The sequence below is a fragment of the Barbatula barbatula genome, assembly GCF_947034865.1.
Source record: "Barbatula barbatula genome assembly, chromosome: 3".
Classification (NCBI taxonomy): Eukaryota; Metazoa; Chordata; class Actinopteri; order Cypriniformes; family Nemacheilidae; genus Barbatula; species Barbatula barbatula.
Window position 1 is genome coordinate 17853659 of NC_136764.1, and position 14933 is coordinate 17868591.

The following is a 14933-nucleotide window of genomic DNA, read 5'->3' on the forward strand; positions in this document are numbered from 1 at the left end:
AACACGAGGACTGCCACAAACATAATCAGATTTTATTAAACTCGAATGCTAAACATTAAAACTGATATTTTTATAATACAAGCCAGTATGTTAAATGTTGCTCTTTTCACTAATTGAACACCATAATGACATAAAATTATGTCAAAAGAGTTCCGTCATTAAAATATAATTACTATCATCACTGCTTAGTTACTTCTCAGCACTGCTAAAATATCATTGATTTTCAGATCAAATTTGAGTGAATGCCTTTTTTTTGTGACCTCAAAAATAGTGAAAATCTCTCTTATGTCATCACCTCCCTCACCAGCCTGACCATGACTTTCGTTTCATTTAGTCAGAGTAAGTAATTTGGGGGCTAGATCAAGAAATCTGGCTTTCGTACAGAAAATGAAGATCAATTGTCGTTACTGGTTATTGAAAACACGAAAGAAAGTATCTGGTATGTCTGGAAGATGTTGGGTCTCCTGTAACTGTGGTGTGCTTCATTCACAACCAAACATGCAAATTAAAATGGTAGTCACCCAAGGGATAGTTCACTCAAAAATAAAAATTCAGTGATCATTTACTCACCTTTGAGTTGTTCCAAATCTGTATAAATGTTTTGCTCTGACGAACATAGAGAACGATATTTGGAAGAATGCTTATACACAAACAGTTGTTGGACCCCATTCACTACCATAGTAGGAAAATGACTTTATATATTGTTTGTTCTGTTAAACACAAAATAACATATTTTGAATAATGTAGGACAGCAAACTGTTCTGGGGCACTATGATAGTCAATGGGGTCCAAAAACTGTTTGGTAACAAGCGTTCTCCCAAATATCATTCCAAACAAAGAATCGTATACAGGTCTGGAACAACTAAGAGTGAGTAGTTTTTGTGTAATCTATCCCTTTAATTTTATATCTGAAATCTAAAAATAATTTTTAATTTCTGGGTCATTTTTGTAACCCTTTGTTACCCTCAATGTTATTATTTCTGAAGCACAGCTGTCTCCCCACGGATCAGGACCACCAAACCCGTGCATTTCTCTCCAGGTTTCGGTCAGGAGTTAGAAGGACCCTGTGCACTCTGCTCTGGGTCTCAGCATCCCAAACTCACTGCAGATGTGAGAAACTGCAAGGTCAGGACTGGATATTAAAGAACAAATTTAGAACAGGAATAAGGGAGCCCATTGGTGGTTAGAAAGAGGGACATATCCTCAAAGTAAGGTCAGGGTTGTCCAGGGAGCATCTGGTCTGTTTAAACACAGTGATTAGTAAAGCCCGCCAATCAAAGAGGGGCCAGTGTTATCCCAGCTTTGGAAGTGCTGCTGCATAGCAAATACAAATACATGACTATACGCTTTCTTTCTGGTTGCTTGTCCACCTTGAAGCCTTTGTTTTTTTTGTCTTTTCTCCACGCAGAGTAGTGCAAGATCTTTTTCCGATGTCAAACCAAAGGGCAAAAAGGGACCTGTGAACTTGGGCTGCTTTGTTCATTAAGCAGTCCGATCAGCTTTAACCTTTACACTCCAGAAACCCTGACTGGCAATTTCCTGTCCATAAATCATGCCAAGTGGCAAATCAATGTGAATGAAAAATTGTACATTTGCCAAAAAAGCTAGATTGTTCAATTATCAAAGAATGTTGAAAGGTTTTTGAAATACACTCACCCGAGAGCAAGAGTTTCTAACATCATGACTGTGCTTTTCTTACAGATGGAGAGAAGATGAGGCTGTAACTTCACAGCTAAAAAGTTCACTGATAATTTTCGAAAAACACACAAACACACAAGAAAAAACTTTTAAAACTATAGAAACCCTCTTTTGTTAGAGTTTATCCTGTTCTTGCTGAAAGTAATGGCTTTCATAAATCCATAAACTAAAAATCATCTGTGCAGTTTCAGGATTTAACTATAAAACAAATCAAATTCCCAAATGTCCCAAATATGTTATCATTTGTTAGGAAGCAAAGTAGGAATCTAGGATCTGCAGCCTGCTCTCCACTGTGCAATTCTAAACTATTTTGAAACCCAATTTCCTGTTTCCTGCTCGATTCTTTTTTGTTGCCATGGCAACAGAATCTTTTTATGCCCTATGCTCTCCAGCACTCACATCATATCATATTGGAGGAAAAGTTGCTTGCCAAATTGCGTGAGTCAATGGGTGATAGTGGATACTCTCATTCGCATGTGGAGGAGCAATGACAAGCTGTCTTTGTGTTAGAGAGTGAAGCATCTTAAAGGTCCAGTGTGTCATTTTTTGGTTTAGTTGAGGTGTCCAGCCTTGGCTGAAAATGTGTCGTTGGTCTCGCCAGACAATCAACTATACAATTAACATTTACAGTACACAACATCCACCTCAGCGTTATAAATTAAAATGTAAAAACATAATTCACATTCCTAATTCCTTTTGGAGGATCTAGTGACAGAAATGCAATATAACATACATAACTTTGTCTTCAGAGGTGTATAAAGACCTTACATAATGAAGCATTATGTTTTTGTTACCTTAGAATTAGCTGGGTCTGCTTGCATTTTTATAAGTCATTAGAGGAATGTAATTTTCATACAATGCAAGTAAATTGTGACTATAGGACTCTTCTTTGTTCCATAAACAAACAAAAGTCAAATGACTTGACTTGAGTGTGGTCAACATCCAGAGGACTGATTTCTTTTTTTATTTATGTGTTTTAGGTTTGGTTCACTCTGTATAAATAAACCTAAGGAGTAAAATGGTGGAGTATGCATATAATAGACAAAAACAAAGCTTATATTTGATGAAGTGGTTTCGAATGTTTTTGAAGCTTCGATTCAAAAGCTCATTCTAAAGGGATTGGTGGGCTGGGATTTTTTCAGCGTTGGGTCATCAGAAAACAGTATGAATCTTGGCACCACACTCGATGAACAAACATTTGTTGATGTTAACAGTGCATTATTTTTGTTCCGTTTGAAAGATTTATAGCAATGGGGAACTTTCCCATCCACTGTCGTCAGCATAGTAGGAAGCTTACTCTAAAATCAGAATACGGTTGCTATTTTTCCACAGTTTTGCTCATCAGTCCAAAGTAATTAAACAATAGCATCTTTATTTTAGTATCATGCCATATTTGCTTCTTGTCAGTGTGCCGTGACAAATGTATTTAACACATATTCTTGAGGAATCGTAATGAAAAGAAATGTACTATGGATTTGGCCCTGAATTTGTCTTTTGTCTTTACACCATAACATTCAGTCTGAGAAATACAATTTATTTTAATCAATGGGCCCCTCCATCTTCTGTAGCCCATGTGTTTTCTATCATAGGCCCTCACTGTGCCAGCACAGTCTGGCACAATGAAATATGTTGTGACTAATAGTCGTTTCGTTTTCAGGAAATTTTATAAGATATTAATGGGCAGAGCTGTGAAGTTGAACCCTGGGTGTCAATGTACTGTTTCAAAGTTTCAGAGCCTTTGCATCGAGCAAACATACACACACAGTCCTTTTTTGCCACGATTTCTAGGCCACTGTCTGAGGCTCTCATATTTTTGCTTGTCTAACACGGTTTCCTCCTGAAACCCTAACCATCCAAAGGCCAACACTATTTCCACCAGCCGGGCCAGCTGTGATTTCAGAACCAGTCTGCTGATAAAATCAGGACTTAATAGACAAATGAAGGAAAATTGGATTAGAGTTGCAATCTAAACAGTACATCTGTATTGGAACAGCAGATCAACACAACTCCATTCATTGCCTACAATCACAAGTCTTTGCAAGGGCCCACGAGAGGGTCCTGTCATTGGTCCATCACTCAATAACTGGGCTAATGGCCTAACACTTCCCATTAATAAATGACTGCTTCTCCTGGCCTCTCGCTCCTTCAGAGGTTATATTCATCACTGCTCTTAATTTTGTTTATCTATTCATGCTCTCTCCCCTTAGCGATGGTCATCAATTAGCTACTCTGGCCTTCCTCTTCATGGCCTCAGCCCGTCGGCCGGCAGGGTCAAGGGGTTAATATAAGAATGAGCCTAATGTCCAAACAGCTTGGAGTCCCAAGAGGTCTGTGGAATGTGAAGAGGTGGTTCTTAAACGCTGCTTCCCGGGCAAAGATTTTTTATCATTTTTTATGAAGACAACCAAGAGTATAATAATAAAGGAAATGATCATTGTTGCTAACTTAATTTTACCTCTGTCAGGGTTGCATTCAGAGATGTTGGCCAATTCAATCTGAATAACAGCAGTGAGGTCACATGAATGGCCATAGAAAAGAATTAAGATCAACCAGGATTGTTTGCATGGAAACTTGATTAAATTTAACTATTGCTTTTCTTTGCCTTATATTTTTATATAATGTTTATATGAACAATTTTACATTCATAATGTCATGAGCTGCAACAGTTTCAAGACTGTTCCCCCCTGTCGATTTATCCTCATTAGAGAATTTTGATCAAAATCATTTCAGCTATCTTCTGCATAACACACAAGCATATTAAAATGAAACATCCGACAAAAAATATGTATACTGTATGTGGCTAAATGTAAGGCTGTTGTATAGTCATAGTTCTTTTCCATAATGCAACTTGGATCTGCTTTCAATTTACGCGGGGCTGCACTCCAGACAACTTGAAAAAGTATGTAATGTGAGATGTAAAAAGACTGAGATCAACATACTGAGCAAAACGCCGCTGGCCACGCATTAGTTATAGATTGTAGATCTTGACACAGTATGTAAACCAAATGGCTTACAATAATTGGATTACAATAAATCATTAATAACCATTGGACATGTTTAATCGTGAGTTATAAGGGAACGATAGAAACGTATTTGTTCTGTTTATAATTTAACAGACTGAAGAACTGGCTTATTTAAGACTTTTAGAGAGACGGTTTGCAATTGGTATTATAGTGAAAATAGTGAAATAAAAATAGTTAATAGTTAAAATAGACATCTAATGATAAGGGTTCGGTTTTGAAATTGTGAGGCTATAAAACATTAAGCTCCTAATTAAATGCCATTTAAGGTCAAGTTTTTTTTCTTTATTGTGGGGCGCATTCTGACTCAAAGTTTTATGCGATAATTCTGTTCATGAAAAACTTTCTCAGGGCCCCGTTTCTTTTTTCTTATTCTACTTTTTCGCTGTGATTGTTAGACAAATGTATTTTATAGGAAACATGAAATGAGAAAATGTTTGATGGTGAAGATTTATTTTTCAAGGCACATTGAGAGGTATAACCCTGTTTTGAATGGTCCGTTAAGAGGATGCAAGCGTTTGACATAAGACATCCCATAGAACTGTCAACTGATCCTTATCGCGGACGAATGTAATACAGATTCGTGCTGCACATGCGAAAGCTGACACTTAAACTGTCGATCTGACTTCCGTGCATTCGATAGCAACTGATTTTCAGAGCGAGAAATACTGAGACGTATAGAAAAATGTTGGCAAAAAGATCTTCTTGAAATTAGAATTGAAATGTAATCATACAATTTGTTCAAAAGGTGGCTATTAATTGATAAATTGCTGATGCGTTATGGTTAATCCAAATAAAATACAAACCACTGTACAAATGCTGTGATCAATAGCCAAAATCACAACAACATATGACTCTCATCATCAAAATTAGTTCATCACTTTCAACTCTTTGAGAAGTTGCAGTCGGGATGGAAAATAAGGTGCAATAAGGATTTTTACAGCCAATTTGATGACTTAAAATATACCCCAATCTGAATAGCAGAAATTTGTATTGAACGCATGCCATATGATTGAAATTGTAATGCCAAAATGTATGTTTCATAACTCTTTAATATGGGTGAATCCCGAATACTTGTTTATTTGTTATATATCAAATTTCGTATTAGTTATTGAGTTATATTTTGAAGCATGGTACTCTAAAATTCCGTAGAAATGTTTATGAAAATTTGCCATTGTTATTAGGCCTATTATTTTTACGTAATAAGAAATCGTATCTTCTGGTCTAAGTGATATCGTACATTGTTCACTTTATTAAGAAAGGTGTGGCTTATACGAGTATGTAAAATGATCCTGTTTCGTTTAGGGGCATATTTTAAAAGTGTGATTTACTACAAATAATTTTCCAATAAGTGTGTGTTACAACAGTGGTATTATTAGAAACAGTAGGCCTGATGATTTTTAACGTTGACTTTTAATCATCATAAACTCGTTTTCTTTAGGATATACGCTAAATATTTGTAAGATTATCATTATCAAATCATTATATAATTATGATAAATTATTTTTTTCGCTCAAAAATGTAAGTACAAAATATCGTCAGACCTTATTTTAATATTGAAGTGTACTTGTACTTGCATGTTTTTAATTAAATTACGTTAATTATAATAAATCGTCTTGGTACGGCATATCCGGGCCTGACTTTGGTTACTCGCTGCAAAGTTCCCTTTTCTTCTCAACGATTCAAGGCTTCGATATGTGGCAGATTTACGGGCAGAGTAAAATAATAATAATAAAAAAGCAAAGCGTTGCGCTGGCACAGGGCAGCGAGCTGGCCTGCGAGGGAGAAATGAGATCTTGGGGGAAAACTAATGATGAAGAAAGATCTCCTCAATCCAAGCTCCTTATTGAAATGCATGGAAAGAACGAGCGAGGCGTAGCACATCTGGATTCAATCTGCGCCCCTTTGATGGCATCAAGTGTTCTTTTCCCAGACCTAAGAGGTTGACGGAGGCAGCTTGGAGCCTGAACTCATGTCATTGCGACACACACGCAGAGCTCGACCCCCTCCTGTCGAGAGAAACGCACGCAATGCTTTAACAACCTTTGCTAACCTATTTTTACAAGAATGTAATGTTAGTGTCAAATCAGAGATACGTTGACACCATTAGAGAACGCGCCCATTCTAATGCGTTGTTGGAGTGTTAACTTGAATGTATTTGAATTTTATTTGATAGTTTTCTGTAGGACAGGAGTTTATTGTAGGGCCTAATGTAAACACAACGCATTATGTTTTTAATAAGTTTATTAAGGTTCATTATCACTTTCACACAGTTGACCCAATTATAGACTCATTTTAATTACGTAAGATTTCTTTGAGTATTGTGGAGGGGATGCGTGTAGAAACATTTGAACATTTGACTCTGTTAAAGGTTAGAAATACCTACACAAACGTTGCCACGTAATTAGGGATTCTTGTATGTCTATCATCCCTCCCGAGGGCTTCAAAAGCTTAGGCTATGTATGTTGCGCTCAGGCTCCCCCCTCTGTGCCAGTGTGTCATCTGAAGGACTGGAGAAAGGAGCTGAGAGTGGCTCGTCCGACTACAGGGCGTAAATCGTTCATCCGTGCTGTTTTACTTTTCTATCCAGCTCTCTTCATTTGAAATTTCGGCGGAATGATTAGAAAAAGTCTCTATTGCAGAACCACAGAGGGAATCGTCGGGTAGGCGAGTTGTTGCAGACTTTGGAGTCCTTCATGGGAAGATGTTTAATTGTAATGCGATTTCCCATAAAGACACATGACTGTCAAGTTAAAGTGTGTTTGGATCAACACTGAACTACGGATGAAAAAAAGTCTAAATCGATCTATCTGTTGCGCACAGAGTGAATGTTTACGGCCAAAACCGATGTTTGTTAAAGGAAGAAGAAATCTTGGGTTTCGTCAGTTTGCGTCATGACTTCCAGCTATGCTCATGTAATGGACAGACAAGCCACGCTGCCTAACCGACTGGAGAGTTCGATCATCGCAAATCAGGATCATTTACAGGCTAAGAAGAACTTTTCCGTGAGCCACCTGTTGGATCTGGAGGAAGCGCGGGAGATGGTGGGAGCTCAAGCGGAGGAGAGCGCAGGAGAGGCGGGCAGGAGTATGCTGGAGTCTCCAGGACTGACGAGCGGCAGCGACACAACACAGCAGGAGAGTAAGTGCATGAATAATACATAACTCACATACACCCAAGCAGTTTCAAAACTTTAAAACATAGTGTCACAAATTAAGTTTCAGATTGATAGGCTATTTGCTAACTTTTTTCTACTTACGAATACTTTTATTTGGGCTATAACAAACTCCATTTATAATTATGAATGCTAAATTAATGACGTTTATTTTTACATGCTAATATTATTAGGCCTGAATGTTAGAACATAATCAACATTTGTCAATTAGGTTATTATTATAATATTTGTGAAGAGTCGATGCCATTTGGTTGTCAAAAGCTGCAAAGTCAACGTTCAAAGGGCCAAAAATCGTTAATGGGTTAAAAAGGTCGATATTTTGAATTTGCACAAGGGTTTTTCGGCGATCCCCCGAAATAAGGGGGTAAAATCTAACAAATAGCACGTTAGTAATTCCCCACTGTTTAAATAAACCTATTTTTTATTAGGATTTTAATATATTTGCTCCAGTTGTTGAGTCCATTTAGTTTCGGCATTATGCTTATTTACTTTAAATGAATATAATCTTTTGGGTCATGCAAACAATAAGACTGAGTTTTCTGATTTCAGAGATGGTTAAATCCGATAGGTAACATAGTCCGAATATTGCAACGTAATTAATAGTTATGATACAAAAAGAAGATTTTACCGAATTAATCATTAAATAAACATTTTACAATGACTAATTCTTTGAAATAGAAAATAGTAACTAACATAGTACGAGTTGTTTATTTATATAGCACGTTGTTTACGTGTTTTAATAGGTCAAATTTTACATGTAGTCGAATTGTGTGTATGCTTTATGGTGAATCTGAAACTTTGCGTCAAACAAGTCACTGAAGGAAAACAATCACAAGCATTAAAAAAAACATAAAAATCCGTAAATTTGGCTTTCGCATTCGATAAGAATAGGCCTGCGTTTGAAGTCTTTAGTTTGCGCCTTTAGACAAAAATATTGTAGGTCTATATGTTGTTTTAATATTTGATGACTTATGCGTAACAAAAGCTGAAATACATATTCTGTAGGCCTTAGCGTAGTCCTGTTTCATTGAAGCCTTTCTGTTGATAAAAACCGATAGAACTCGGTTGATTTTCGTCGTCACTCTGCACACAGCAGCTGTCACATTAACAACTTGCTGATGGCCTGCTATTGATAACCTCTTCTTCTATCTTTATTTTAAGTTTATGACCTTTGAAGAGTTGGAGAAAATCAATTCGTCACTGGGGTATTTTCTTCCACTCAGTGGAGTTTTATGGAGTGATTTAAGAACTGATTGATATATCCAAAAAGTGTGTATGCAAAAAGCCAAAAGCCGGTATTGGCCTCGACTACAAAAAGCCACATTGATAATTTTGCGAAAAAATGTGTCTCTTTAAACCAAAGATAAAACATGTGGAAACATTTGTAAAATGTAATTTGTTAGTATATGTTGTGGTTATTTAATCGTATTTCTGTTGAACTAACTAAATTTTGCACATTTTTGCAAGATTGCGTCTATGCATATAAGAACTTTAATAATATTCACCATAACTTCCATTCTTTATAAAATCTTTGTTTTACGTTCATTTTCTTTTTGGTTATTTGTCTTCCACTTTAGAGTTTAAGGTTTTTGAATGAGTACAAACCTATTCAAACGAGGATGTTTATGACAAGCATCACCTTCGTTTCACAGTGTGTATTTATATGTGACCCTGGAAGACATTTTAAGCCTTAAAGACAAAACCAGTTTTATGGGTCGATTTTTCCAAATTTCGATTTTTACATATATATATATATATATATATATATATATATATATATATATATATATATATATATATAAGCTTTCAGTATACTCAAAGCTGAATAAACAAGCTTTCAATTAATGTATAGTTTGTTAGGATAGGACAATATCTGGCGGAGGTACAATCGTTTAAAACTCTGGAATCTGAGGGTCCAAAAATTCAAAATATTGAGAAAATTGCCTTTGAAGTTGCTAATCAGAGGCACTGCAGGCCATCTACTAACAAAAATCAAGTTTTTATATATATATTTTGTGCAGGAAATTTACTAAATATCTTCATGAAACATGATCTTTACTTAATAACCTTATGATAGCTGGCATAAAGAAAAATCTATAACTTTTACCCATATAATGTATTTTTGGCTTTTACTTAAAATGTTCCTGTGCTACTTAAGACTGGTTTTGTGATCCAGGGTCACATATGTGTATGTGTCCTCAGATGAGCAACTCAACTCAGAGGAAAAGAAAAAGCGTAAACAGAGACGAAACAGGACCACGTTCAACAGCAGCCAACTGCAGGCCCTGGAAAGAGTATTTGAGAGAACACATTACCCCGACGCTTTTGTCAGAGAGGACTTAGCACGACGGGTCAACCTCACTGAAGCTCGAGTGCAGGTTAGTATATTTTTTATAAGCCATAGACATTAGACATTGTATGGAATTAACTTAATAGGGATAACCTTAAAGCACATCTGAACTAGTTGGCAAAACTGCTCTCTATACTATGTCAATGAGAGAATCTTTTGTGGTTTCTCAGGTGTGGTTTCAAAATCGGCGGGCTAAGTTCAGGCGAAATGAACGTGCGATGCTGGCTAGTAAGAACGCCTCGTTGCTTAAGTCTTTCTCAGGAGAAGTAACAGCAGTGGAGCAGCCTATTGTCCCTCGTCCCGCTCCCAGACCCAATGACTACCTGTCCTGGGGAACCTCACCATCATACAGGTTAGATATCTAGCTAATACTTAAAGACAATTAAAGTTTGCCTTAAATCATGTCATAAAGTATTTAGTATTTAATATCTGCCTAGAGTGGGTTTAGTTATGCCTCTGCACGAAAACTCATGGAAAAGTTTCCAGAAGGTTATACAAATATTCTAGGTTGTTTGCAATTTATTGTTTATATGTATCTTATTGTCTGTGGCATGCTGTTAAGGAGAAAAAAGTTTTGGCCATTTTGTGCTAATAGACGGACACCACTCATTTGAACTGTCATACTATTTGTATAAAAGTATAATTCAACTTTTTTTTACATAAGATTGTGTGACCTGTTAATGTCATGAAACATCTAACTAATTTCATACCCAATTTAAAATAAACTGGTTTCTTTCACATGGCATTTTCTATACACGTTATACCAAGAAAAAAGTGCCCGTATAGGTAAAATAAAACGTCATATATCTGCCTGTTTGCTATAGACCCCTTTTGCGATGACGTTATGCTTACGTCACAGCATTAGCTGAAGGGAAAACGGAGGCAGCCAATAGAAACCAGCACATATTCGACTACATAAGGAGTTTAAAGAATCATCTTGCTGTGTGGTTTAGTGCCACAAGCGACACAATCTCCAATTTGATATTTTAACACACACCTGCTGCCAGTGCAAAACAAAAACACTGACGACAGCTGTAGTTAAACACAATAAAGCAAGCGAACTGAACAAAAATCCTCAATTTCACTTCATAAATCTTTTGCCCAAATCAGAAACTGGGGAAAAAGGTAATTTTTCACGTAGCGTAAAATATTGTACGCATAGGTTATATAGCTAACTTAGTTAGTTATACAACTAGTAGGTAACTAAAAAACAATGGAAACTGTATGTCATCATTGTCACATGTGCATTAGTATAAAGGGAGAGCGAACAGTGAGAAGGCTCATGTTATGTGTCAGGTTTGTTTTGAAGTCAATGCATTTGCTAACGTTTGCCACTGTTAGTACACGCAGACATCTATAGATGTATACGCTCTCATCTTTTCTATACACGCTTGGTTTTTCTGTCTGGTAGGTGTATGTTAGATGTCAGGCCACTTAACTGGAGGTAATCCTGTCAGTTCGTCCCTGGATCCATTGAGTGAGCGTGTACAGGTCGGTTCCTTGCGTTAAAGTTAACTTTTTCAAAAACAATCGCGGTCCTAGACAATGAGTGAACTTACCAGTATTGGGTAAGTTACTCTGAAAAGTAATTAATAAATAGTTACTTATTACATTTTCAATAAGTAATTAGATTACTGTACAAAGTACTCTCTCCAAAAAGTATTTCATTACTAATTACGTTTTATGTCCTACATCAACCTTGATTAGTTGTGATTAGAAGTGAAAGATAGAAATGGCTCTTTTAATTCATTCAAATAAATAATATAAAACTACATAAAGTATTCTTATTACAAAGGTGAGAAGGACGCATTAAAGCATATGTTAGATTTAGGATTTTGATGTAATTTCCACTACTGTATATATTACACAGTATTTGGCTTAATTACATCAGAAGTTACTGTAATTTAATCACAGAAACAAATTACTGAGTAACTCGTACACCCAACACGGGATCTTACATGTTAAAATTCAATCTGATTTGTTTTAGTCATTGTCAAAAACTCAAGCAAACGAAAAATGCTACCTTGCAATAGTAATGTGGTCAGGGGAACCGTTCTGCCTCCACCTAAGCTCCACCCACAAAAACGTGTCACAGTGTTTACTTACAGTAAAGGCGTCTATTGTAAGTGTAGTACTGAAAACATATTTGTGACTCGGGCTGTGAAAACCCAGCTGTTTTCTATATAAAATCATCCAAAATTACAGTCTGTGGAAATATAATCTTGATTTCTTTAATATTGACTGAATAAGATGGTGTCAAAGATTTAAATGTCAGTGATATTAATGGTTGAAATCAAACTTTTGCCCAAGGTAAGCCTTGTTTTCACAGACTCAAAATTCTAAAAAATAAAAATTTCTCAAAATGGATAATGTGGAAACCGACATCATGCCAAGGTTTCCAAGTGTCATTTCTCAACCAAACTTTACTGTAATATAAAATGCTTATCTTACATTATCAAGATTTGCATACCGAGGGGTGAAGTGAAGTGACATTTTATATAAACTGTATATATATCAAACAAAGCCCTCGGTGAGCACTTTCTACTGCCAAAATGACAAGGGAAATCTCAATCAATTTGGGGTTATTCATTAGAAGCCAAAAGACTCCAAAAATACCAAATACCAAAAAGGGCTTATTGTGGCGAAAAGCTTGTGGATAGCAGATGATTCAAGATGGCTGATACATTGGTGACATAAAAAGGCACGTGTGAAATGTTTTATTTGAAATCTTTTTTTCATCTGAACAAATGTTGAAATACTGTTTAATACGTAAGTATACTCTCATCCGTCAATCCCTTTATTATAAAAGAGTGAAGTCAATATACAAAGTCAGATACTACAGTATTTTTTCTGGCTTTTCTGTAAAGTTGATGAAATATCACTTACGCCCCTCTGGTTCTCACCCCTTGATATATTAGTACATTAAACATCAGCCTGATTTTGAGAAGACAACATAAATGTGTGCACTGCAAAATATCTGCAAATATAATTTATTAAGGTTTCTTATACATGTATATATAGTAAATTAGTCTGTACAATGGATAATAACTAAAGCATAACTGGACAACACAAAATATTACTTGCATTTGAGATCTGAATAAAATAATTTGATAAACTATTTTCCTGACAACCTGACCCTTTTTTACAGCTCCATGGCAACCTATTCTCCATCATGTGCGTCAAACAACACAGCCCAGGGCATGAACATGGCCAATAGTATCGCCAACCTGAGACTAAAAGCCAAAGAATACAGCCTCAACCAGGTACCCACAGTCAACTGAAGTGGACAACACAACCATCGCAGAACATTTCCAGCATCCCAACCAAAGCTTTCAATCACAGACTCTCTACTATTTACATTATTTTCTCCTATATGTATCTTTACTCTTATCGATTTAATTCTCAAAGGAACGCAATCAAAGAGAACTTTACCAGGGTACAAGCTTTCCAAAACCAATGAGTTACAGAGAACATGATATGTTCTTGGCCTGTGGGAAAGTGACATGAGGGAAAATTCAGTTTTGGAAAGAACAGAAATGGAAACTTTCTCTGTTCACACTGAATGTGTGCACTAGTGCGGTCACCTCTTTTGATGATGGTGGCTTACTATAGATTTTCCTGAGGCTGTCGCTGACCACAGGGATTTGAGGACCTCGGCGGAATTTACATGCTGCAATCTTGTGGACATCTGGGAAGTTTTCAGGATTTCCCCTTTATTTCTCCTTGGAACTCATAACCGTGCACTGAGGCAAAAAACTGTTTTTATTATTGAAACTGGTTAAAATATTTCTGTTTTACCCATGACAAGCAAGGGCTACATGTTTATTTTGGCATATACGTAAGTGTAGCCATGTATTACTACGGTATGCAAGTAATGTTGAACCATGACATCTTTTCCATGAGTTTGGAGCCCAATTTTAATTTTCCCCATTTATATTGTCTCAATATATCTAAACATGTAATATACCTTTGCAATAAAAATGTCCAAGCAGTGTTGTAGCATTGCGTTTTAGGATTAGTGCATTAGAGGTTAATTCTGTGTCCTCAAAAAGACTGTTTAGTTTTATTAGATGAATACTTGATTTAATGTGCAAAACAACAAATCTGAGCATGCTTTTATGTTAAATTTCACTGACAGATTATTCTGTTGCTGGCAACAGTTCAGTATCACATATCCTCTTCCATTATGTACGTAGCCTCAGAGGAGGTCTTTTAAAATAAAACTAGATGAAACATACACTCCTCCAATGGCAGGTTTAATTTACGCCATTACAAAGCAGTGAGAGATGCGAAAGTGAAATAATTCAGAAACCCGAGAGAAGTGCAGATGTTCTGTGTGCTTTCTCAAAAGCTACTCAGTGTCTGCCTGACGGCTGATATACGAAGGTTGTTAGTCTTTTCTTCCTCTGTGTGAACACTCCTTTCTCTGTGTGAACACTCCTTCAAACTGTAAAATAAAAAATTTTAACGACTCCTGGGTGCTCTGTGAGAAATTGTAGAAATTTCTACACAGTTCCTGTGGCTCTTTTTCTACGCATGTGCCTGTTTTCACCGTCACTCTTTTCTTAGGATAAACAAAATTGGGAAGGCGTTTCGATTCAACTAATCAAGCCAGTGGGTTAGCATGAGATCCAAACACTTCAAGTGCTGATGTTTTTCCCCTGCCAGCTATCGTGTCATTAAAGTGGTT

At 36.4% G+C, this 14933-nt stretch overlaps 1 protein-coding gene across 2 annotated transcripts; it reads left to right on the top strand.

Moving 5' to 3' along the window:
- Positions 1-7205: 7205 nt before the first annotated feature.
- On the top strand, positions 7206-14715 carry prrx1a (paired related homeobox 1a). 2 transcript variants are annotated; one of them, XM_079451992.1, is made up of 5 exons: positions 7206-7859; positions 10096-10271; positions 10414-10595; positions 11655-11734; positions 13392-14713. In XM_079451992.1, exons 1-4 carry the CDS (start codon positions 7613-7615, stop codon positions 11689-11691), a joined length of 642 nt encoding a protein of 213 aa, XP_079308118.1. In that variant the 5' UTR covers positions 7206-7612; the 3' UTR covers positions 11692-11734; positions 13392-14713. The 2 variants fall into 2 exon arrangements, with proteins under 2 accessions (XP_079308118.1, XP_079308117.1); XM_079451991.1 differs by lacking the exon at positions 11655-11734 and having other exon boundaries at positions 13392-14715.
- The last annotated feature ends 218 nt before the right edge of the window (positions 14716-14933 follow it).